Source organism: Nilaparvata lugens, chromosome 6 (genome assembly GCF_014356525.2).
Source record: "Nilaparvata lugens isolate BPH chromosome 6, ASM1435652v1, whole genome shotgun sequence".
NCBI lineage: Eukaryota > Metazoa > Arthropoda > Insecta > Hemiptera > Delphacidae > Nilaparvata > Nilaparvata lugens.
In genome coordinates, this window is record NC_052509.1 from 60,309,246 (window position 1) to 60,333,315 (window position 24,070).

The 24,070-nt window shown below is 31.4% G+C and overlaps 1 protein-coding gene across 2 annotated transcripts; it reads right to left on the minus strand.

The window, feature by feature from the left end:
• Positions 1–2,142: 2,142 nt before the first annotated feature.
• On the minus strand, positions 2,143–22,149 carry LOC111052501 (peptidoglycan-recognition protein SA). 2 transcript variants are annotated; one of them, XM_039431595.1, is made up of 5 exons: positions 20,681–22,137; positions 14,893–15,039; positions 8,300–8,460; positions 4,500–4,665; positions 2,143–2,572 (listed from the first exon to the last, which is right to left on the minus strand). In XM_039431595.1, the coding sequence occupies exons 1-5, from the start codon at positions 21,054–21,056 to the stop codon at positions 2,343–2,345; spliced, it is 1,080 nt and encodes a 359-aa protein (XP_039287529.1). In that variant the 5' UTR covers positions 21,057–22,137; the 3' UTR covers positions 2,143–2,342. The 2 variants fall into 2 exon arrangements, with proteins under 2 accessions (XP_039287529.1, XP_039287530.1); XM_039431596.1 differs by lacking the exons at positions 2,143–2,572; positions 4,500–4,665; positions 8,300–8,460 and adding an exon at positions 9,418–13,479 and having other exon boundaries at positions 20,681–22,149.
• Between the last annotated feature and the right edge of the window lie 1,921 nt (positions 22,150–24,070).

A 24,070-nucleotide genomic window follows, 5' to 3' on the forward strand; every position in this document is an offset into this window, starting at 1 on the left:
TTAAATGTTTGATGGGGTTGAATATTGACCAAAATTAGATCACAACATCAACGGACTGCACCTACCACAATTCTGATTGAAACATTCAGTTGATTTAAACTACATAATCGGTTATGTCAGCTTGTACTTTGATTTTTTTAATAAGATTTGAAAATAAGCATATGAACATATATATCATCTAGTATCAAGTTGTTTATTATTTTAACTTGTGAATGCTGGCCAAAGTAGGTCGAAACTAGTCGTTAAAATGTTTCGAAGATTTTAAAATGTTTTAATAAGAGGGTGGTACAAGTTTCATATTGTTTTTATTAATTTATTCATTTTATTTTATAGTTTATAGTTATTAAAACGTTGATAGTCTCAACAATAGAGAATTAATTAGGATGTGATTGATGATATGTAATTGTTTATAATAATGTGACTGTGTAATGAGGCCTATGTAATGAATAGAATAAAAGACACAACACGCTCAAAACATACAAAACTTAACAGATATTTTATTGTCTCAGTCACACAGAATCTACAAAACTTGACAGATGAGCGGTCTATAGACGGGGAAAGTAGAGACGGCAAGTTACAGGCGGCATGTGCAACTCATTCATTACATCAGTTTCCATAATTTTCATCTACTAAAATCGCAGATGAAAAACATTTGTATTAAACTAATTTATTAGGAATATTAGTATTAATTAACATTTATTTATATGAAATTAATTTTATCACATTCATTATATATGAACTAGCATCTAATAACTCACAACCGATTGAAGTCTGTATAAACGGCAAATGGAAAGTGACGTAATTTAAAACCTCTGGCCATCGAAAACTTACCATCTCTACTTTCCCTGTCTATAAGTCACTATATTCTATTGCCGGTGTCACATAAAGACACAAACTGAGCCTAACAGATATTCCGTTTCATACAAAATTCAACGGATATTTTACCGTGGAGTCACTTCTATTCTTTGTCCGTTCCACATAAAACATGTACAAAACTTAACGAATATTTCACTTTTATTGTTTACTTCTATTATTATATTCAAATGCCGGTATCACTTGAGATTGAAGATACAACACCACATAAATTAGTATATTTTTCTACTGTCGATGTCATTTAATTGTTCTTACCATTCAATTGAACATTCTTAGTTATTTTGATTGAGAATGATTGTTTTTGACATTTAATTACTAGTATTAAAAGATATTGAATGTCACAATACTCAACATAATATACTGTGTATTTCTACTGTCAGTGTCACTATACCTTACTATATTTCTATACTCAGTGTCACTATAATTGTTCTTAACCATTAGAAATTTACTGGTATCACTAGATTGGAAGATACAACACTTAACATTATATATTTTCACATTTGGATTCACTTTTATTGTCTTAACCATCACGAGATATTCGATTGCCGGTATCACTTGAGATTGAGATATACAATACTTGACATACTATATTTTTCCATTGTAGGTGTCACTTTCATATTGTTCTCAAACAACATACATATTCAATTACCACTATCACTAGAGATTGAAAGATAATAACTCAACATATATAATATATTTTTCTACTAACGGTGTCACTCCTATTGTTCTTAAACATTAAAATAACTTTTATTTAAATGCCGGAATAACTTCGAATCTTGAGATTAATACAATACTTAACATAATTTATATTTTTCTACAGTCAGTGTCACTCTTATTGCTCTTAACTATTAATTATTAACCATCCTAACCTAACCTAACCTAACCTAACCTATATTATATATTCGATTGCTGGCATCACTTGATATTGAGAGATACAACACGATATCATAAACTTTTCTACAGTTGGTGTCACATTGAGGGCCAGAACATATTAGGCGTTTTTTCAGGCGTTCAAAGACAGTGTTTTTAGAGTCTTTTAGCGTCTTCCAAGAGTTTTCGGACGGCGTTTTAAGAGTCGGCAGGGCAGGAAGCTCTCCAATCGACTGATTGAATTAGCACCTGGGAAAACGCGCTTTAAAAATCGCCTGGAAAACGATTGAAAAAACGCTTTAAAAAGCTTGAAAAAACGCTTTAAGAAGCTTGAAAAAACGCTTCAAAAAGCTTGAAAAAACGCTTTAAGAAGCTTGAAAAATCGCTTCAAAAACGCTTAATATGGCCTGGCCCTTATCATGGGAAATTATCAGATATCTAATTGCCGGTATCATTCGAGACTGAGAGATACAACACTTGACATAATATATTCTTCTACTGTCGGTGTCAAGTTTATTGTGAGAAATCATTAGATATCCAATTCCCGGTATCACTTGAGGGATACAGAACTTGACATTATCATCGTGCATGTCTAGAAGTCAACTAGGCCTACTGATTCTCGAGCAGCACAGGTTGCAAGTTTCGTTCCAGTGCGGCATTTTCTTGACGATTTCTAGCGCCTTGGCGCCCGGACTCTGCGTATCGCTGAACTGACAGTGAGCGTGCAGCTGATAGTCGGCAGCTATCCGGCCGTAGTCGACTCCTTCGCGGATGAATCGCGACAGGGCCAACATTTGCAGTTCGGACGGTGCGGTAGCTGTAAATGTACCTGCAAATTCGAATAGAATTTGTTCATTAGCCATAAATTTCATTAAAAGGAATAGAGAAATATGTAAACAAGTTGGAAAAATATGTGGGCATCAAATGCGTGTGTATCAAATTCATCAGTTACGAAATTATTATTAGGAATAGAGGAATAAGCAGTCAATTTGAAAAAATATATGTGCGGTAGCTGTGAATGTATTTGAAATATGTGGGCATTAAATGCGTGTGAATCAAATTCATCAGTTACGAAATTATTATTAGGAATAGAGGAATAAGCAATCAATTTAAAAAAAATATGTGTGCGGTAGCTGTGAATGTATTTGAAAATTCAAATCGAATTCGTTCATCAGTTACAAAATTACAGATGGTAATAGGAAAATGCAAATAAGTTAGGAAAATAAGTAGGCCTACAAGAATCGAATTTAATTCATCCATTAGTTACAAAATTTCTGATAAGAATAGGGAAATTAAAACAAGTTTGAACATAAGTGGGCCTACATGAATATAACCAAATTCGAATGACATTCATTCATTAGTCACAAATTAGTATGGTAATCAAACCGACAAAATGCAAAAAAGAGAAATGCAAATAGAGAAATTAAAACAAGTTTGAACATAAGTGGGCTACATGAATATAACCAAATTCGAATGACATTCATTCATCAGTCACAAATTAGTAATCATACCGACAAAATACAAACAATTTAATAATGTATGTACCAAATTTATGAAAATGAATAAGTTACAAAAATATAAAAAATTGAAATTCATTTATTTGCCATGAAAGAAATCAAATACACATTGGTAAAATTAATATAATTTACAATATGACACTACCAGCAAAGAACAATTTGTGCGCCGGCTTATGTATAAGTATATGAATAAAATGTATGTACCACAAAATCGATGTAATCGTACAGTATAGCCATTTTTACAGAAAATTTATTCATTGTCATTTAATATTAAAAATCATATTGGAAAAGTTAGACAAATATTCTTTAAAAATGAGTCTGCTGGTGGGTCTACTTATATGGCGCTGCTCTTATGATATGCTTATTAGGTTAAATTGTTTTCTGTAATATGTGTAAGCTGCTCCCCAGACTCCAATGTATTGAGATCCAATTCTAATTGTCAAAATTCTTTATTTATGATACCCAATCGACCAATGTTGACGGTTTAAAATTGATAAATTATAGTAGACTAGCCGTCAGGCTCGCTTCGCTCGCCATATCCGTCTAGCCAGGGGGCTCCGCCCCCTGGACCTCCGACTGGATCGTTCAAGAATGAGATCAGCAGGCTCGCTTCGCTCGCCTGCATTTTCATCTTATGTTAGGACGATCCAGTCGGAGGTCCAGAATAAACGTCTAGCTAAACAGATGTGGCGAGCGAAGCGAGCCTGACGGCTAGTAATATAATATTCCCAGGAATAGCTCTGATTGAAGTAGCAGTGCCCAATCAATTTTTCCGCGATGAATGCATTTCAATCTTCAACTTGGTGCCAACCTAACAAAGTCAACTCAACTTAATGCCAACCTGACAAAATTATTAATTTAGTTACCAGTTAACAACTGTTTCGAAGAGGTACTCTCTCTAGATTATAGTTCTATATTAACATATGGTATGGACATTTTTCAATTATAATTAAGAGAATAAGAAGAATATACATGCTAAAAGACGAACTTTAACCCCTTAAAACCCACCTTTAGAGTTAAAATATTGCCAAAAGATTTCTTAGTGCGCCTCTAAAGGGCCAACTGAATATACCTACCAAATTTGAACGTTTCTGGTCCGGTAGATTTTTAGTTTTGCGAGTGAGTGAGTGAGTGAGTGAGTGAGTCAGTCAGTCAGTCAGTCAGTCAGTGAGTGAGTGCCATTTCGCTTTTATATAAATAGATAAATTTAAAATTTGAGGTGAATGTCATTTTAGCTACCTATGAGAGCAATGCCGACACTAAAGTTGTTGCGACCTTGGACGCTAGCGGCCTCCGTGTCCCAGCCACGCCCCTCGTATATGTAACCGTTGCCGCTCACCAGGAAGTTGTAGGCTATGTCGTCGAAATTACCGCTACCTATCTGGAAGTCCTGGATGTTTCGCACCTGCAAAAAGTTAAACATTTTGAAATTTTTGAAATTTTCAAATTGTACAATAATTATTCAGATTTTGAAGGTAATTCTTTATTCATTTATACAATAAGAATATTATCAAAATGATGGGGAGAAAAAAATAAGGTAACCTTGTGCTATTCCACTCCCAAATTTAGATAACACATAGTCAGAAATAGATTAAGTCTTGTAGTTCTTTAATTCACAAAATTTTCAGTCCTCAAGTATTTTCACAAAGTGAAATTTTCAAATTTAGATGTTTCAAAACTAAACATAGAAGAAATATTTCACATTATTGTAACATAAATAGGAAATATTTACATATTAAAAATATAATTTTGAAGAATTACTGAAAAACAAATTTTGAAGAATTACCGAAAAACAAACTCAATTGAAAACTATTGCAATGAGAATAAACTATAAACGGAATTTTCAAGGAAATTATCTAGGATAATGAGTTTAAATATTCATAAAACGAGAAAAAGGTTCCCTGCAACTCAATTTATAAAACTATTTTTTTTCAGTATTTTCTATCACAAATGTTTAATATTTTTCATCTTGAGCCCAGAGACTCATTTAAATATTTTTTTTTAGTTAAACGTGTATTTCATCAACTATCGAGTATAATAAACAAATATCGGGGATCTGAGCTTCGCTCGTTATTTTTATTTATTGATAAACAGAACCATAGCCAGGGATAGATCTAAAGTAAGCCATGACAGAACACAATTCTTTAAAATGATCGTGTTTATATTTTACAGCTGGCTATACGTCAGCTTATGAATTTCCGGGATGAGATATTTTGATTTTCCACAGACGCACTTTTTTACTATCCACAGACGACGAAAGTCTCAGCTGTTTTTCCAAGGACGGATTATCCTTTCAGCGAGTTTTCCCAGGGATGAGACCTAGTTCAATCGAATTTTTATATCATAAACCTATTATGTCCCAAATTTCGTGAAAATCGTTAGAGCCGTTTTCGAGATCCGTTGGACATAAATGACCAGCATAAATATACATAACCAAATATAAAAATACAGAAATTGCTCGCTTAATATAATAGGATATAACCTGAATATGAAGTACCATATTTTACTATAGAGCTATTTAAATTGTTTAATTATCATAGAAATACTAAAGTTCATCTTCATACTTTTCTATATAAACACAAGTAGTTTCGAGCATTCGTGCCGTTTTGTCACTTGAATTTATTTATTTATTTATTGACAATCACAAATCATAATAACAATATGATTGGGAGAAGACAACAGGCATAGCCCAAAACTGTCTTCTCCCACATTTTTACAAATAAAAATTTCAAAAAAGAATGAGGTTAGATTCCACTTTTCACTTCAAAAAGTCCAATTTCCACTTCAAAACTAATGACTAAACTAAAAATGACATGAGTGCTCAAAAATTATAGTTGAGTTTATAAAAAAGTATGAAGAGATTACTAGTTCTATAATAATTGAAACTTGAATATAATAATGTCAACCTTGATTATCAGCAGACTGTCAAGCCTAATAGTACAGAATAAATAGTTATTTGTGCAACTAGTGCGCAAAGTGACAGTTTGCTGCACCGAAAGAAACGTTTACGCCCGAGCCGTAGGCGAGGGCGGAATGGTTTCTTGAGTGCAGCAGAGGAACTTTGCGCACGTATTTCACATTAAGTTTTTCCTACAGTTACCATTGAATATGAAAAGTGGGTAATTATGGGTAAAATTGCCTGAAATCCATCAAATGTTTTTCTGTGTAATTTTATTATTGATAAAAACCTTAATCCTAAAATCCTAAAGTCCTCGTTGTCGTTGGTTATAATATCTAATACTAATAATTAGCGCGTTGTGCTTCGTTGCACCTCTGCTCACTATAGCAGCCCAGTCACTGTTACCAACTTCAATTTGATTTTGCTGCACTGTTGCTACATATAACCTACTAAGTATTTTGCGTTGCCATGTTGCAAATCTGGAGTGCAGAAAAATTTTTCCCGCACTAGAGCGGAAAAGTGATTCTTTGCGTTCTGTAATCAGTGCAGCAATGGCCACTTTTCAACGTAACTGTAGGAAAAAAGAATAATAATAACGGCAACTTTGTTTTCTCCTCCTTGCTAATAGTAAAGTTACTGTACTAATTATCATCTTTTACTAAGTCCATTTACTGTAACTATGAAAACACGAAGGATTTTATGTGAATATCTCCTATTTTAGTTACAAAATAATGTGAAATATTTCTTCTATGTTTAGTTTTGAAGCATCTAAATTTGAAAATCTAGGTACTTTGTGAAAATACTTCAGGACTGAAAATTTTGTGAATTGAAGAACTACAAGACTAAAGCTTGGTTTACACCAAAGTTATTAACAAAATTTTAATAACTCAATCCTTATAGATTCTATTAGATTAAACGGATTGTTTATCATGTGTATGATAAGTTATGTTCAATCTAATAGAATCTATAAGGATTAAGTTATTAACATTTTGTTAATAACTTTGGTGTAAACCAAGCTTTAGTCTTTAACATTTTGTTAATAACTTTGATGTAAACGCAGCTCTAACCTATTTCGGACTATGTGTTATCTAAATTTGGGAGAGGAATAGCACAAGGTCACAGTATACATACAGTATGGAAACTTGGCTAGTACCCTGACGCCAAAATCCGCCATCTTATTAGGAAGCGCCGCATTGTAATAGTATTGATGGTAGGTTCGGATCAATTTAATGATCCGGATCAGTTGATCTCATTCACTGCCACGAGCCAATCAGAAGACCAGGATTGGAACATCCCAAGGTTACGTGACGTGTTTATTGGCGTCATGTAAAAAGCATTGGTTGGATAGGCGATTGACTACAAGTTTCCAATTCCATTCTGTACTTATTCTGTGACAAGGTTACCTTATTTTTCCTCTCCCTATAATTTTGATAATGTTCTTATTGTATAAATGAATAGAGAAATGAAATGAATACAGTATACCTTCAATTACAGTATTATAGAACAAAAATAACTTTGTAAATGATGGTAATGTTATCGCAGTTTATTACAGCGCTATCACAGATATTTCTCACAGTCACATTTAAGATGACGCCATAGGTGCTCAAACATATATTTGTCTCTTTTTTTAAATAAAAATCAGTTGCTAGATGAAATTTAATAGTTAACATAATGTGAGGTTAGCTTGCAAGGCTCATATTTGTGTGTAATATTGGATTCTGCTGACCTCAATGAGAAAAAAGAAGAAGTTCAGAAACAAGGCTAAAGTACTGTCCTTAGATTTACTGAGATTCAACAGTCAGCATTGTTCTATTAGCAATTCATAATGATTCTCATTCAGCTGATTCTGACAATTTAATGTGAATCTTTATTTATGTACATGAATGTTTATGTTACACTACTTGTATATATTATAGCGTAATTTTGTAATAATTGAAATATAGATACTATAATAAGCTGTTTGTAAGTCGGAACAGGCATTAACCTAATCCTTGTACGTAAGATGATGAAGATGATGATGTTTATTTATTTTTTATTGCTGTCTTACCTTTATTTATGAGTTGAAAATAGACATTAATGTAACTATATTATTTGGGGAAATACTACAAAATATGTCAGAGAAAACGTGTATGGAACTCACCAGAGTACTGCATCGGTTATGATCAAAGCAGAAATCAGAGGCCGTGTGGAGAATTTCGACTTCAGGAATTGGTTGTTTGAGTCTGGAGCCGAGTTTTAGAGGAGGTTGGGCCACCCAGTTGGGACGATGCACGAAGTGATGGTAGATCTCCTCCTTCTCATCTGGAACAAAACAGTTCACATTTAAAACAGCTCCTCTTGTCACACGAAAGGATATTTATTTTGGATTATTTTATCAATTTTCTCACCTTTCAGAATGTGCTTCTCAGTGTCTCAATTCAATGTCGTAGCTGCACTTCTATGATAAGAATAAATATCCTTCCTTATATTTCAATTTATATTCATTATTCATTATTCATTATTTTACAAAAGTGACTTCCTAGAAGTATTTTAAGCCTAGCTGATGATGATGGGATGAATGATAATACAATGAAGGTAGAGTTATGAATGAATAAAAATTATAGGTTATGCTATCCACTTGAATTGATTTTAACATGTAAAATCTTATAATAGTATAGTAGCACTTATTCCCGAATCATTTTGAAGGATTGTGTTTTGTGTACCATTGAATGAATAAATAAAACTTTTTGTGTAGTTGAGAAATTGATATTGTTGTAATTATTCATATTGGATAAAACGACTAAGAAATTGACAAAATTCACAGATTTTATTGACAGTTAGAAAGACCGGTTTCGGTTGTTACACCATTGTCAATCTCTGATAAATCTAACTATCAATAAAATCTGTGGTTTTTGACAATTTCTTAGTCTTTTTATTTGATAAGAATAAATAAAATATTCAACTCAATCAATTTTGACCTTATGAATGATGAAAAAATGGATATTATTTCATGTCTATTGGTCGATTCCAATGGATAAATTAATGTTTTTTTATAATATGCCTCCAATTCACTTTCTTGATAAGGGCTACTAGTATTTACATTTTTTGAAAATTGAAAATCAAAGCCCTTTTTTCAACTTTATTTCATTTCTCTCATGTTTCGACTTTCAATTAAGTGACATCACTTGAAAATGACATTGATAAGTCGGACAAATGATAAGTCGGAACACGTTGTGAGAAATAAAATAAAGTAGAAAAAACTTTTATTACTTTGGTAGTTTGGTTTTTAAATTTTATGTAAATTATGAGCCTATATTGCTATAAATATGAGGTATGAATTTTCAAGTCAATTGCCATGAAAAACACATTATGTGTAGCAGATACGTGATATTCTGAATTGAATAAAATGATTTCAAAGTGATTGACCCATGTTATTGTAAATTACTTCTGTAGCTAATTAAAATCTTATTTATTGTAAGTTGGATGTGGAAATTCACTCGACCCCTTAAAATTATGAGTAAGTAAGAAATTAGTAGCATTGGACCAGTATGAATCCGATGATCGGGGCAGATAGAGAGCATTCTGCGGCAGGCCAAACCCCTTAGTAATGAGTTATAAAGCCCAGGAGTACGGTAAGTATAAATCCATTGAAATATCATTCAATGTAAATCCATTCAATGAGTGAAATGTGGGGTATCACATTTCAGTCAATGAACGATAATGTGATTGATGACAATGTGATCTACAATGCATGATCCTACAATATTGAAATACAATTCGAAAAATATATTTGTGCTAACATTTACAATATATCTGGATTATACGAATAAAATGGATTTTATAAGGCTCTATGAAAAAAAGGTATTATCAGTACTGAGTAAAACTAGTAGAAATATTTATTTTCCATAAATAATGGGCTATACATACATTTCAATTCATCTAACTATAATAATTATTATTTATGATATGAAATGAATATTCTGATGATACATGACATCTATAAAAAATTGAATGTAACATGATAAAGCCCAGCAAATAAAGTTTCTCCTACTGTATATGATATTCTGATTGGATATTCAGGCACTTGACGATTATTGACAAAACATAATACACCGTACTTATCAATTATTTATAATATTAATTATTATAATATTAATATCATTATTTATTCATTAATCTATTCATTCATCCATTTATTCATTTATTCACAAGAACACAATAATCTGTGATAAGTTCTAAATAGTGTGTTTGTCTTTTTGGTCTCAAAATTTAATCGTTTTTTCAAAGTTTGGAATTTCAAGTTACAACTATTTGTAATTAATTTAATTCAATTTGACTTTTTTCAAATTTAATAATGATTTGTGTGTGATGAATTATGTGTTTTGAATTGTAAATTGAAGAATTTTTAAGTGATACATAACCTTAATACATTGGACTGTTGTATAAATTAGAATTGGAACCGTTTTGGGCGATTTAGCATGTGATACTTTTCTGTAAGTTGTGTAATTCTGATTGACGATTGATTGAATAAATAAATATTTTAGTCCTACAATTTTTATACATTATAAAAGCATTCATATAGCTCAGCATAATGAAGTAATAATAATAAATTATGGAACACTATAAAACAATAAAATTTATTCAGCTCAAATATTAATTGGTAGTTAGTTTTTTGTTCATGATAATGCTGATCACAGTATTCAAGTCTCTACGTTTACAATATCACGCGAGTAAACTTTATGTACAAACATACAAAGTAGGAAGATGAACAGAATCACAAGCTGCTGGTTTCTAATGAATGAACATTATCTTATGATTTAAGAATGATCAATCTTTAACTTAACAAGGATGATAAAATTCTTGAGAAAGTGAAATTTTTAGAACACTACAGTATTTTCATCTATTATTGCTTTGATGTAACGTATGGTGTTGTTCATTCACTCATATGCTGAGTTTAGTAAATGAATATCTCAATTAATAAATTCTTATTCAGTGAATTTATTTCATAGACAATCACAAATCGTAATAATAATATATAATATAATTGGGAGAAGACAACAGGCATAGCCCAAAACTGTATTCTCCCAGACTTTTACAAATAAAAGTTTCGAAAAAGAATGAGGTTAAGATTTCACTTTTCACTACTTGAATTGTCCTACTAGATTAAACACCTTCAGTACTATAATTTTAAACACAAAATAGAACATAAATTCTCAAAACTGAGGACTTGACCTCTCCCAAATTTCTACAAATAGAAATTTCAAAAAAGAATGAGGTTAAGATTTCACTTTTCACTACTTGAATTGTCCTACTAGATTAAAAACCTTCAGTACTATAATTTTAAACGCAAAATAGAACATAAATTCTTAAAACTGAGGACTCGACCTATCTTTCCGGAACATGCTACTATATGGGTACCATTTAGTTTTTAGGAAAGAATAAGATAAAGCTTAATCTATCGTTATGGTTCTCTCCTCATCATAATGATATTATGATTTGTGATTCTGTGAATGAATAAATCAATAAGACTAAATCTATGAATAAATAAATGAATGACTAGTAGGCTGTCTGAAAGAGCCTACAAAAGTGACATTATAATCACAAATGACTCTTATCAGTCTTGGATATCCTACATGAAATATGAACATTTCAATTGATGATAATTAAACAAATCACTAACGTCCGGTTTTACCAACCTAGGTCAAGACATTTGAACATGGTCAAATCAGGAACAGTTTACAAAGAATGTATTTTAACACAATATGATTCGTATGGCAATAGTTATTACTTCAGTTACGATAATATTAGGAGTTGATTATATTATCAAGCTGGATCGCACATCACGGCAGTGAAATAGTTATTTGTGCAACTAGTGCGCAAAGTGACAGTTTGCTGCACCGAAAGAAACGTTTACGCACGAGCCGTAGGCGAGTGCAGAATAATTGTTTCTTGAGTGCAGCAAACGAACTTTGCGCACGTATTTCACATTAAATTTTTCCTACAGTTACCATTGAATATGAAAAGTGGGTAATTATGGGTAAAATTCCCTGAAATCCATCAAATGTTTTTCTGTATAATTTTATTATTAATAAAAACCTTAATTCATTCAAAATTGAATTATAATGATTAGTAATTCAATTGAAAATTTATGTGACTGCTTGAACGGGGGGGGGTTATCTTATGTAAGCATTGAAATGACTATAATCAAGGCACATAATGGCAAGGCAACGCTGTTCTCCACTGCCATTATAACGTGGGCCTCACTATGAATATTACCAACTTAATTTTGATTTTGCTGCACTGGTGCTCCATATAACCTACTAACTATTTTGCGTTGTCATGCTGCAAATCTGGAGTACGCAAAGTACTCACTTTGCGCACTAGTGCGGAAAAGTGATTCTTTGCGGCCTGCAATCAGTGCAGAAATGGTCACTTTTCAAGGTATCTGTAGGAAAATATAATTCCCCGGAGTTCTGATTGGACCAGGCCTATTCGTGTTGAGCCCCGCCGAGTGAGTATGAATTTGAATAAACCCATTAGAAACTACAGGAATTATATTTCTACTGTTGTTTGCAAATCCAGCTTGATATTATAGTAAACGTAGTAATAGCCATCACCATAGCATACAAGCTGGTGTTTCAACTGTTCAGCTTTGAACAGTTTCTTCATACAGTAACTGTAGGTAGTTTTACTAATCGATAATTCCAGTGCACTTGTAAATCCTTCACCCGGCTTGATCATGTTCAAATGTCTTGACCGAGCTTAGTGAAACCAGACAAAAATAAATAGATATGAGTCACTCCTTAGAAGGATCATTGACAAACAACTGATCCTCCACTGAATAGAAATGAGGATGTTTCTTCATTTGTGTGATCACATGTTTACCAGGACTCAACGTATCTTGAACCTGTGCCGCATACACAAGTCTATAATTTTCGTCCAATTTTTTCAAGCGAACACCTTCTCTGATCAAACAATCTAACGCATCAAAATAGGCGGGATTGGGTACTTCCTTTTGAAAATTGCCCAAAAATGCGACCCCTATCGAAGCACTGTTCCAACCCCTAGTATGGGCACCCACAGTGTCCCAACCTCTTCCTTCATAAACCAACCCGTTTCCCCCGATCACAAAATTGTACCCAATATCATCCCCTATATCGTCGTTGTTTATGTGATTGTTCTGGATGGATCTCATTAGGATCTCGCATCCTTCATTAGTTTTACAAGAGTAGGTGGCTGAGTGTTGTACTATGACGTATTTGGTGGGATGGACTAGCTTGTTGAGTTGGCCTTCTGTAGGCTGGGCTTTCCATTGTGATTTGTCGACCAGTGTCAACACTCCTGGAAGAGAAAAAATAACTAAGATTTCTTAATTGAATCACAGAGTACAGCATTCTGTGATTGTATTCTATGTTGTATTCTGCATGTGATTGAATGGTAAGAACAATAGAAGTGACATCGACTGTAGAAAAATATATAATTCAATCAACTTAAAATTTCTCAACTATTCGATTACATTTTTGAAACTGAAATGAATAAACAAACAACGAGAACAACTCACTATCCTACGTACAACTATCGCTATTCACTATTTTATCCTACAACCAATACCTTACGGATACAGACTGAAAAGATTGATGAAAATAGATTATAATCATATAGTGACAAACGATTAAATTATAGATAAAAAATATACTGAATAATGGATAGAAATAGCCTAAATATGCTATTGTGAGTTATAAATCGTCACCTTATCCCACTACTACCACTTTGTGAAGGTGTTGATGTGCATGGCCCTGTTAGTGAGGTTAGAAGGCGCATTATTGAGGCTATTCCTTATTAAATTCAGTTTCAGAATGGATTCAATTAATATGATGTCCGTGATTCTTATTAGTTTTATGGAGTTGATCAAGCGTACAGTTTAAATCCCTTAACTTTTATACTTGAATATTTGTTATTGTTAGCACTTTTTCTCTTTTCTTCACTGCTTTCATCAATTTTCTTTCCACAGTGGCACATGTTTCCCCTTAACCTGTTTCTATGCTCAATTGTATTCTTGTTATAACTTATCTTCATTCTGTATCTATTACTTATAATTACTTATGCTTTCCACATACTTATCAACTTTCTTATGTATTTGTGAATTACATGTACTGTATTTCTTATTTTTATTTATTTTTGTAACTTGCTTAATAGGATTGTAAATTGTAGTGAAGACTGTTTTGGGCTTAATGCCTGTAGTCTTCTTTGTTCTGTAATGAATAAATAAATAATAAATACATTCGTTTTTTGGTGTTAAGAGTTTGTTTCTAGCATTTATTAATAATGTTAGTTATTTATCATTCAGTTTATATTTATATACAGGGTGTCCCAGATAAGGTGTAAACCCCGGCTACCATAGATTCTACATGCAATTTGCAACAAAAAATGTTCAGTAAAATTTTCTCCTATCGACCTTCGCTTTCGAGATATATAGATTTTTCGATATTTTGGAAGTACGCCTACTTGAAAAGTATCGAAAAATCGATATATCTCGGAAACGAAGGTCGATAGGAGAAAACTTTACTGTACATTTTTTGTTGCAAATTGCATGTAGAATCTATGGTAGCCGGGGTTTACACCTTATCTGGGACACTCTGTATTTATCGTATGATTGTGAGTATAAATAGCTAACTATTATAGTTTATGGTATTTGCATTTCAAAATCAATTAAACTGACGAAGAGTGATAGAAATAATAAAAACATTGGCCTACCTTTGTTGTAACTTCCTGAGAAGCTGGACTTGCTGTGAATACCAAATTTGAGAAGATAGATGACTGTGGATAACAGGATGAAGCAAACGGCTATGCTTGCGAACACCACGCTTCTCTTTTGAAAAATCTTGGGCGTTTTTTTCTGATCTGAAAAATGCAAGTGATCAGATACTTAAACAAGAAGAAAATAGTTTCAGAAAAGCTATAATTCAGTCACAAAAATGTATAATTAGATACTGAGTAAATAAAGAGAAAAAAATGAATGAGATTTCAGAGATTGTTACAAATTATGTGTAACTTAATCTAAATTTGAGAGAGGAATAGCACAATTAAGGTTACCTTATATTTCCTCTCAATTTTATGATGTAGGCTACTTATTGTATGAATAAAGAATAAAGTTATAAATAGTAAGATAGTAAATGAGTATTAGAAAACATTATACATGTTTTCCCTCAACCTGTTTCTATGCTCAATTGTAGGCCTATTCTTTTTATAACTTATTGGATAAGTTTTAGATAAGTTTGGATAAGTTAGATTAGTTTTATTCTGTATTTATTATTTATGCTTAGATTATTTACAATTACTTATGCTTTCCTCATACTTATCATCTTTCTTATGTATTTGTGAATTGCATGTACTGTATCTCTCATTTTTATTTCTTTTAGTAACTTACTTTATTCGATTGTAAATGGTAGTGAAGACTGTTTTGGGCTTAATGCCTGTAGTCTGTAATAGTTATTCTGTAATAAATTATTATTATTATTATTGGTAGATGATATGATAATAAAGAGTTAATAACATAGTAAATGTAGTAAGTTGGTGAGTAAGATAATAGGATATTCAAGGAGTTAGTAGTAAATAATATACTACTGGGACTAGGAGTTAATATTACGGTAATGAGTAATGAGTAGGTAGTAATAAAAACTTGATAGTAGACTAGGCCTTAAACTATTTTTAGTGGAGGATGAGCAACAAATGAGCAAATAGGATAACTAGTCAGTTATAACAATAGCTCAATCAAGAGATTCTGCATAAATCAAAAAATGTGGATAATGACTGAGCAGAAATGAGAGAATTTCATGAAATATTGAAATCGAATATTAACATTGAATACAATTTATTACAAGAGCTATAGAGCCTATCTGTAAACCTGTACTCTAGATACAGCAAACTCATCCACTCAGTCTATCTTCCACTCATAAAGATAGAGGGAGCTCATCCACTGGGATACTATCCAATGAGAAGGTTTTTTATCTCCATTTTTTTATTATTTGATAGTCTAGTTTCAATTCAAAGTTCAATTCTGTTTCACAGTTTTCGAAACATTATCAAACTATTCAAACGTTCTACAGTTTCAATTTCTACATTCAATTCAAATTCTCATTTTTCACAATATACCATTGATGCTAAGTAAGAAGTTGGTTAAAAGAAAAGTAAGTTATCACAGAAATAATGTTTTTATTGTAATGAATTTAAGGGAAATAGTGAGAAATAAAGAGAACAAATGAATACAAAGAATATAAATTGAAATTAATAATAATATAGGAAGGTCTCCATATTGTTTTCTATGTTGCTATTGTAGCTCTGTTAGAGTAGGATTTATTATGTTGGTCAGTAATCTTTACCATTATTCTATTATATTGTTTTTGCTTGTTAAAAATAGTGAACTCTGTTTGTATAGAGCATGACCCTGATAACAAATGAAACTTATTTGAATTGAATAATATAAGTAAAGCTAGTATAAAGAACAAGAAGTGTTTATTATAGTAGAGAAGGAGGAATTGTAACCTCCTCTATAACCATGGAGGAATTACTGCATATTATTAATTCTAATAGAAATTCGATTTCTTTATTTTATGGACCACTCTACCACTCCTGATCAATAGGCTACCAGGAATTTTAGAGTTAATTAATTTATAGCAGTCTTTGATAAGATAAGTCTCAAATAAATATATGTAGCCAACTCATAATTTAATATGGTATAGTTTAAGTTACGCAGTAGCCGCTAATGCAGCAATAATCGTAATATTTTTACTTTGAAAAAATTAATTAATACTTCATAATTGTGAAAAGAGAAACTTCTGACGACATTAATGTACAATACTAACAATATATTAATTGTAATTGTATTTTAATTTTAGAATCTTTTATTTTCTATATTCAGTTTTATGATAATTTTCTTGTATACATCTATTTTTTTCCTTCTCGTGTATTTCTATATATATTTTTTTCTTTTAACATTATTGCAATTGTAAGTCACATTGCTCATTGTTAATCTTGTATTGTTGTATTTGTGAAGGAGACACATTAGGGGTAACCTGTTGTCTCCATAAATAGATAAATAAATAAATATTATAACAATAATTAACAAAAATGTATTTTGTTGAAAAAATGAAAACCAATAACCATCGAAGATACGGTGATTTAAACATATATTGTATATCCTATTACGCATTTTCTAATGAGAAAAAGTGGGAAGGAATTGAAAAATATAGTATATATGTAGACATTTGAGACTCATGAGCTTTATATATTGTGTTGTGTATCTCCCAAACGCTAAATGAATAAATAAATGAGAAAAAATAATGAAATATATAATCATTCCTAATGCTTCTACTCTATTTCCATGGTTTTACTTTCAAGGTATGATGTTACTCTATTATTACATTTTAGTTGGCCTGTGTGTATTCGATAAAATGTATGTGATAATGGAATTCGATTGAAGCAACTTAAAACTCACCATCACCAATGATAAAGCAATCACAGTATAAAATACACATTTTAGATACAGATTTATCAGGAACTATCGAATAATATAAGGCACTATAATCTACACTTTCCAAGTTTTATCTAATTTATGCCTCTTGACCTCTCATCGTATACAAGATTTGACTTCTAGTGGCAAATCTCTCCAAAACAGGGTGAACTAGTCAAAAACACGTCCCCCACTCAACCTCAAAAAATGTGAATAACCGATCGAGTGTGGAGAACTTTCCGGGTATTTACAGAATCGACCACTCCACATCATTTACTATTTAACCTTTGGAAGACACTAATTAGTGAGATCAACTTTCGACTGTCAGCATTGGTTGAACGGGAAGCATTCATATTACTAATGAGGATTGCTGACAAAATTATTATAATTGATCTCATTATAACTTGAGAATGGTTTTAGAAAACACTTAAGAAAAGCTGGCTATAAATGCGGTTTTATTTTGTTGATTCCTGAAAGTGAGGGAATTGATTGATGAAACTAGAAACTTTTAGTAATCCTGGTAAACCAATTAAAATTTAATAATAAAGTAACATCATACCTTTAAACCAAGTCAACCAGGGGCCGCGTCATTCAAATTTGTATGACACATAAAAAATTGATATTTTGAGGTTACATCGCCCCTATAATGATATCACTTAGTAATAATATCATTTCAAGTGTTAAATTATGTAAATAATTAAAAAAAAGTTGTGGCCCCCAGTAATAAATCGTGTCCTGGGCTATGGCATCCAGTAAAACAATATTGTCATTCATTTATGAATGACTTGGCAGTCAATGTGTTAAAGTGAAACCATGAAAATAAGGTGAAAGCATTAAAAGTATATGAATATAGACATCATCATTATTTTTCCTCAATAAAAAATTGTGTAATAGGATAAACAAGATATTTTTAATAACCGTAGGCCTATCTTTGATGGTTTTTAGTTTTCATATTTTATCATCTATGGCTTGGATACATACACTTATGTGTATGCCGTGCACACCAGATTTAAGAAAATTGTTCTGGGAACATATTCCAATGTTTTGGAAGATTATTGATAGACATATTGAAAGATATCGTACCATATAGTAATTTAAATGAAATATATCCCAGTGTAATTTTGTTTTGTTGAATAGTTAGAATTTAAGCGGTGCCTCAAGTGTTTTTTAAAGCATGCCATTTCACAATATATTTGTAGCAAAAGGAATCATGCATGGTGCAAGGTAAATAGTTTATCAAATAAAACAATAGAAATATTGATTTTTGGATTTTTCAAAGGAATAACTGGTTGAGATATTCCATAAAACATGTTTCCAGAATTTTTTTAATGTAATTTTTGTGCAATAAAATAGCAATTTTGGACAAGAAGTTTAGTTTTTATCGAATAAAATCATCTAACAACCCTTATATTTTCTACCCGAAAGTGTCTGGACTAAATAAACAATTTCCGAGAACCTGAATCATGTCTAATGTTATTGAATTAAATAGATTGACCAGCTAATATACAAAGCATTAAATTTCAAACTTTTTTCAAGTGAAGTGGACAATAAGGTCTATATTTAAAGAATAAAAGAAGGTCTAAAAACCTTGGAAGTGAGTAGGCTACTTTACAGCCTTCTTACATGAGTAGTGACTTCAACAATAAAACTTTATAGATCCTTTTGATCGTGGAAATAATAGAGATAATGGAATTAGGTAGTAACTTGGAAATAATTCATGCATTTTATAAATAGCAAATTATACGAATAAAAGTCCGGTACCTAGTTGATTGAGGGTCAAAGCGCAGTTGGTCTACAGCTTCATTTTAAAAGCTATAAAGTTAATATAAACTTTATCATAGTTTTCACATTTTATACTTATTGACGTAAGGAAACAGCTATTTATATTGACAAAATTACAATGTGAAAACTAATTGAACAATAATACAATAAATATATTATTTTCAAATATTTCGTGAGCATGTGCAAAATCTAATTGTCCGTTTAAAACCACTCTTATCAGTGATTGCGAGTTGAACAAGAATGACATTTATAATAAGTTAATTGATAACTGAACAGTGAACGGCGTCATAGACTATCCGACAAACAACACTGTATTTCCTGCTGATAAAAAATGGTCAAACAACTGAAATGATTCTAAATAAGAGCTGAAAGAAAATAAATATTATTCATGCATCTAATCTCGTAATAATTAACCATTCCTACCAAAATTCGGATTAAATATCGGTGCCTAGAAGTGCATTATTACTTTAAATAATGCTCTTATTACATAATATTTTAATTATAGATATAGGCTAAGTAGTAGATATAAGTGTTAAGTGAGAAAGTATAAAAAGGGTTCTAGTTATTTCTATAATAATTAAATGATCAAGTAGCCTTATTAAAATACTTTATTAATACCTACACATTTTGAACTCACAATTTCAGGGTCAAATCTTATTGGAAGTTCGAGTTTTAGAATAGTGGAGAAAAGTGATTTGAAAATTTGAAAAAAAAATATTGAATCTATGGAGATCGTGAATGATGATCTTAATTGTGAATGTGAAAGAATAATTTAAAATTGATAAAAGTGGAATTAAATAGCGTGCATTTTCAACGCAGAAACATTTATAGGGTACGGGTACGTTTCAATATTTTTTTAAAATAAACTGAACTGAAATATTTGGAAATAAAATAATCATCGTTGGCTTGACAATTCAAAACTAATATTGGCCCTCCTTTAACATTTGCCTCCATTATTCTCTATCCATGGCAGCACGCCTATATTTAAAAATTATGTTTTTGGACTCAGGGTACCTTGAAACGTATAGAAAACTTGAAATTAGGGTACCGGTACCTTAATTTTTTTTGGAAAGAAATACTTTCCTTACCTATGATAATAGGGCAAGGAAAGTAAAAATCCAATACAAATGATAAAAATTCGACTGAGTCATTGTCAATATTGTAGAACCGTTCCATAATTGAACCATGATCTTGTACCAAATAAAACTGTGTAGAATTTGACAACAAATGATAAATTATTTTTTTACTCACCTTTCGTTTCAATCCTTATAAGCGGTGAATTTGTAGGTATCTTCCCATTGGAAATATTGAACACTTGTCCCTGAGTTTGGCAAATGAAATCGCCATTGCTGATAATTTTTTCAGGCAGTTTATCCAACTGTTCACCACTGCCGTTTGTGGGCCCGCTCACTAGAGACTTTCCATCGGGAAGAACAATGTGTGTTATGGAGACGTTCCCCTTGTAAATGTTCTTCGGACCCACATGCACGTTATCCGAGCTGTAGACATTTACCATGGACGGATAATCGGGGTGGTTTGGTTGGTTGGCGAGTTGGGACAAATTGTCCATAGAACCGCCCGACAGAGAATCCGTCGTAACAGGCAGTTTTTCTGTTGAGGTTGTCATGGTATTCCATTACATTCCAACTAGAAAACCATGAATGAAACTTGCACAGAGTTCACACTAAAAAAAAATCACCAAACTTTCAAACTTGATAGAAAGTTGTTACATTAAATTACATTTTAACCACAAAACTACTACACTGGGAAATTTATCAAACATTCACTAGATCTATGTTTAGGCATTATTTAGAATCAATTTTTGTCACTAAATTGGAAATAGCATTCAACTTTCATCAACCTTTGTAAAAACAATATTATAAAATCACACAGATCACTAGAAAGATTTCGTAGATTCACTCTTGAAAAAGTTGTGAAACATGTAATCGATTTTTGTCACTGAATTAGAAATAGCATTCAACTTTCATCAACCTTTGTCAAAGCAATATTATAAAATCACACAGATTCATTAGAAAGATTTCGTAGATTCACTTTTTAAAAAGTTATCAAACATGTATTGGGCTACATAAATATGTGAATTGTGTAGAATCAATAGTCACTGGATTAGTAATAAGATTAAACATTTTCTGTCAACAATCGTCTTGAAATTATGTCACTGATCAACATAATATTCTTGTCGCCGATTGAATAATACCTGAATTTTGTGTAGATAAAACTGTCTTAGTAGGAATGACAACATAAGTGCTTTTATTTCGCTCTGTGTGGTTTACACTGATCAGAGAAACCAAAACTGATAACACTTCGTATTGCAAAAGAGAGTCGTAGATGAACCAAGTTAAAATTAAAACTCGCTGCCTAACTGATGATTGAGTAACCACAACACTGTATGTATTAGAATTTTATCACTTCGCCATAGTTAATTGTGTTCGAAGGTACGAACAGTTTCGCACTAAATTCGTAGAAATCGTGGACATTTTAAGGTTATTTTCCTGTTACTGTAAAGTAAACATGTTTCTCTACTAACTTGACCACTCTCCCACTCGATTCTGTCTGAATCGAAACTAGGGAAATCCAGAACAGCCCCCACTACTTTATGAGAGATTCTATTTGGAAGAAACGCGAATTAATTTCATATGAGAACGACTGACAAAGAATAGAACAAGTGCCAAACTTGTTTCCCCTTCCCAGTACATACTGGTAGAAAAAAACAGAGTGGAAGATAGCTTCTCTTGTGACCTTGCAATGCAAATCACTATAGAGAGATTCGCTCTAAACTGTCATCATTCCTTATGAATAACTCCAATGCCTTCCCACTCCCTAATTCTGTCAGCTTGAAGTAATCATACTCTAGTAAGATTCACAAGCAAACTGTCAGCATTGATTGAATGATGAGCATTGATATAATTTATGAGGAATACTGACAGTTGAAACTAATCACAAATATAGCTTGATAACGATAACACATACAGTTGTCATAATAAAAATGAAATTTGACGGACATTGCGATCACGCATGCGCTAATTTTGATAATTAAATAATTGGACTATTCCAACGAAAGCAATAACCCTCGTAGCAATCATCCTAGAGTATTCTAGATCTAGAGGAACAGAAAAACATATCGAAGAAATGTATAGAGATATACAGTTCAGTTCACAGTAAAGTAATGGGAGATTCTATATGAAAGTGATATATACTTATAAATGTATACATATATACAAACGCATGCGCTAATTTTGATAATAATTGAATAATTGGACTATTCCAACGAAAGCAATAACCCTAATAAGCAATCATCCTAGAGTATTCTAGATCTACAGAAATATTATCAAAGAAAAATGTATAGAGATACGTATATACAGTTCTGTATACACTAATGGAAGATGCAATATGAATGTGATATAGAATAATTGGAAGATTGATGAGTTGATTTAAATTGATTTAATAGATTAATACAAAATGTTATAACACAATCACAGAATAAGAAGTATGATTAACAACAGTAGAATACAAGTTTGTTTTTATTCGACAAATTATTCTTGTTTTGCCGAATTTTTAGAACTAAGTTATAGAAGAGAGAACAATGATACTTTGAAGATCAGATATATTGAAAGTTCTTAGTAGATTAACTTGAGATTTCAACAGATTACATGATTAGAGATATAATAGAAAATGGAATAAAGATGAGATATATTGAAAGTCCTTAGTAAATTAACATGGGATTTCAACAGCTTACTTGATTAGTGATATAATAGAAAATTTAATATTAATAACTACAAAATAATGGAAAATTTCTAGTTGTACGGAGAAGAAATCTAATATAGTAAATCTTCAGTAACAAATATTTTATAGTATAAGAGTTGATTACTGGTTCAACTTAGATTACTAATTGTATTAATAATAAAGAAAAAAAATAAATTGCAATTTTAATGATATTTTTTTTTAGAATGGACAAACAAGCACTAGCCCTTAAGCGAAAGACAAAAAAATCATAAAGAAATAACATCAAATAGATAAAATTTACAAATTTAATGAAGCAACTTGGAATGTTTGAAAAATATAAATATATCATCAGCATTAACGATTAACTGAACTGTGGCATGATAACATTTTAACAAGGATTTTAGATTCATTGAAAATTAGCAATAAGATCAGATATAATAAATTGAATAATTATATATTTATGTTTTACTGCATTAACAAATAATTATTATATTATTATAGTCAAGCTGTAGTATTTAAAAATATAAATTAAGAAAATTAATCTAGGGTAAATCTTTCATGACAGTTTCTGAGTAATTAAAAAAAAAAACTGGAAAAATTACAAGATTGAGATAGTAAGCATCAGTTAATTCCATTGAACCAAGTTACTTAAAAGTACTATTTCATCTGCACTACACAATCTTTATTGCTTGAACAATATCTAGAATGACATAAGCTGGACTTTGTAGAACTAAATCACAGAATAGCATACTCAAGATATTCTGCGACTGAATTTTCCACTTATTTTCATGGAAGTTCGAGAATAAATTTTACAGAAATGTTTATAGAAACACAGAAAGATTAAATGCACATGAATTCATGGAATGCGAGAATAGTGTTAATTTTAAGGCACTAGTAGAT

Coding starts and splice junctions, on each gene's coding strand:
- LOC111052501 (XM_039431595.1), bottom strand. CDS start 21,056: ATGACAACCTCAACAGAAAAACTGCCTGTTACGACGGATTCTCTGTCG. Junction 15,040..20,680: donor TATAAGGATTGAAACGAAAG/GTGAGTAAAAAA, acceptor TGCATTTTTCAG/ATCAGAAAAAAACGCCCAAG. Junction 2,573..4,499: donor TGTCGGCATTGCTCTCATAG/GTAGCTAAAATG, acceptor TCGAATTTGCAG/GTACATTTACAGCTACCGCA.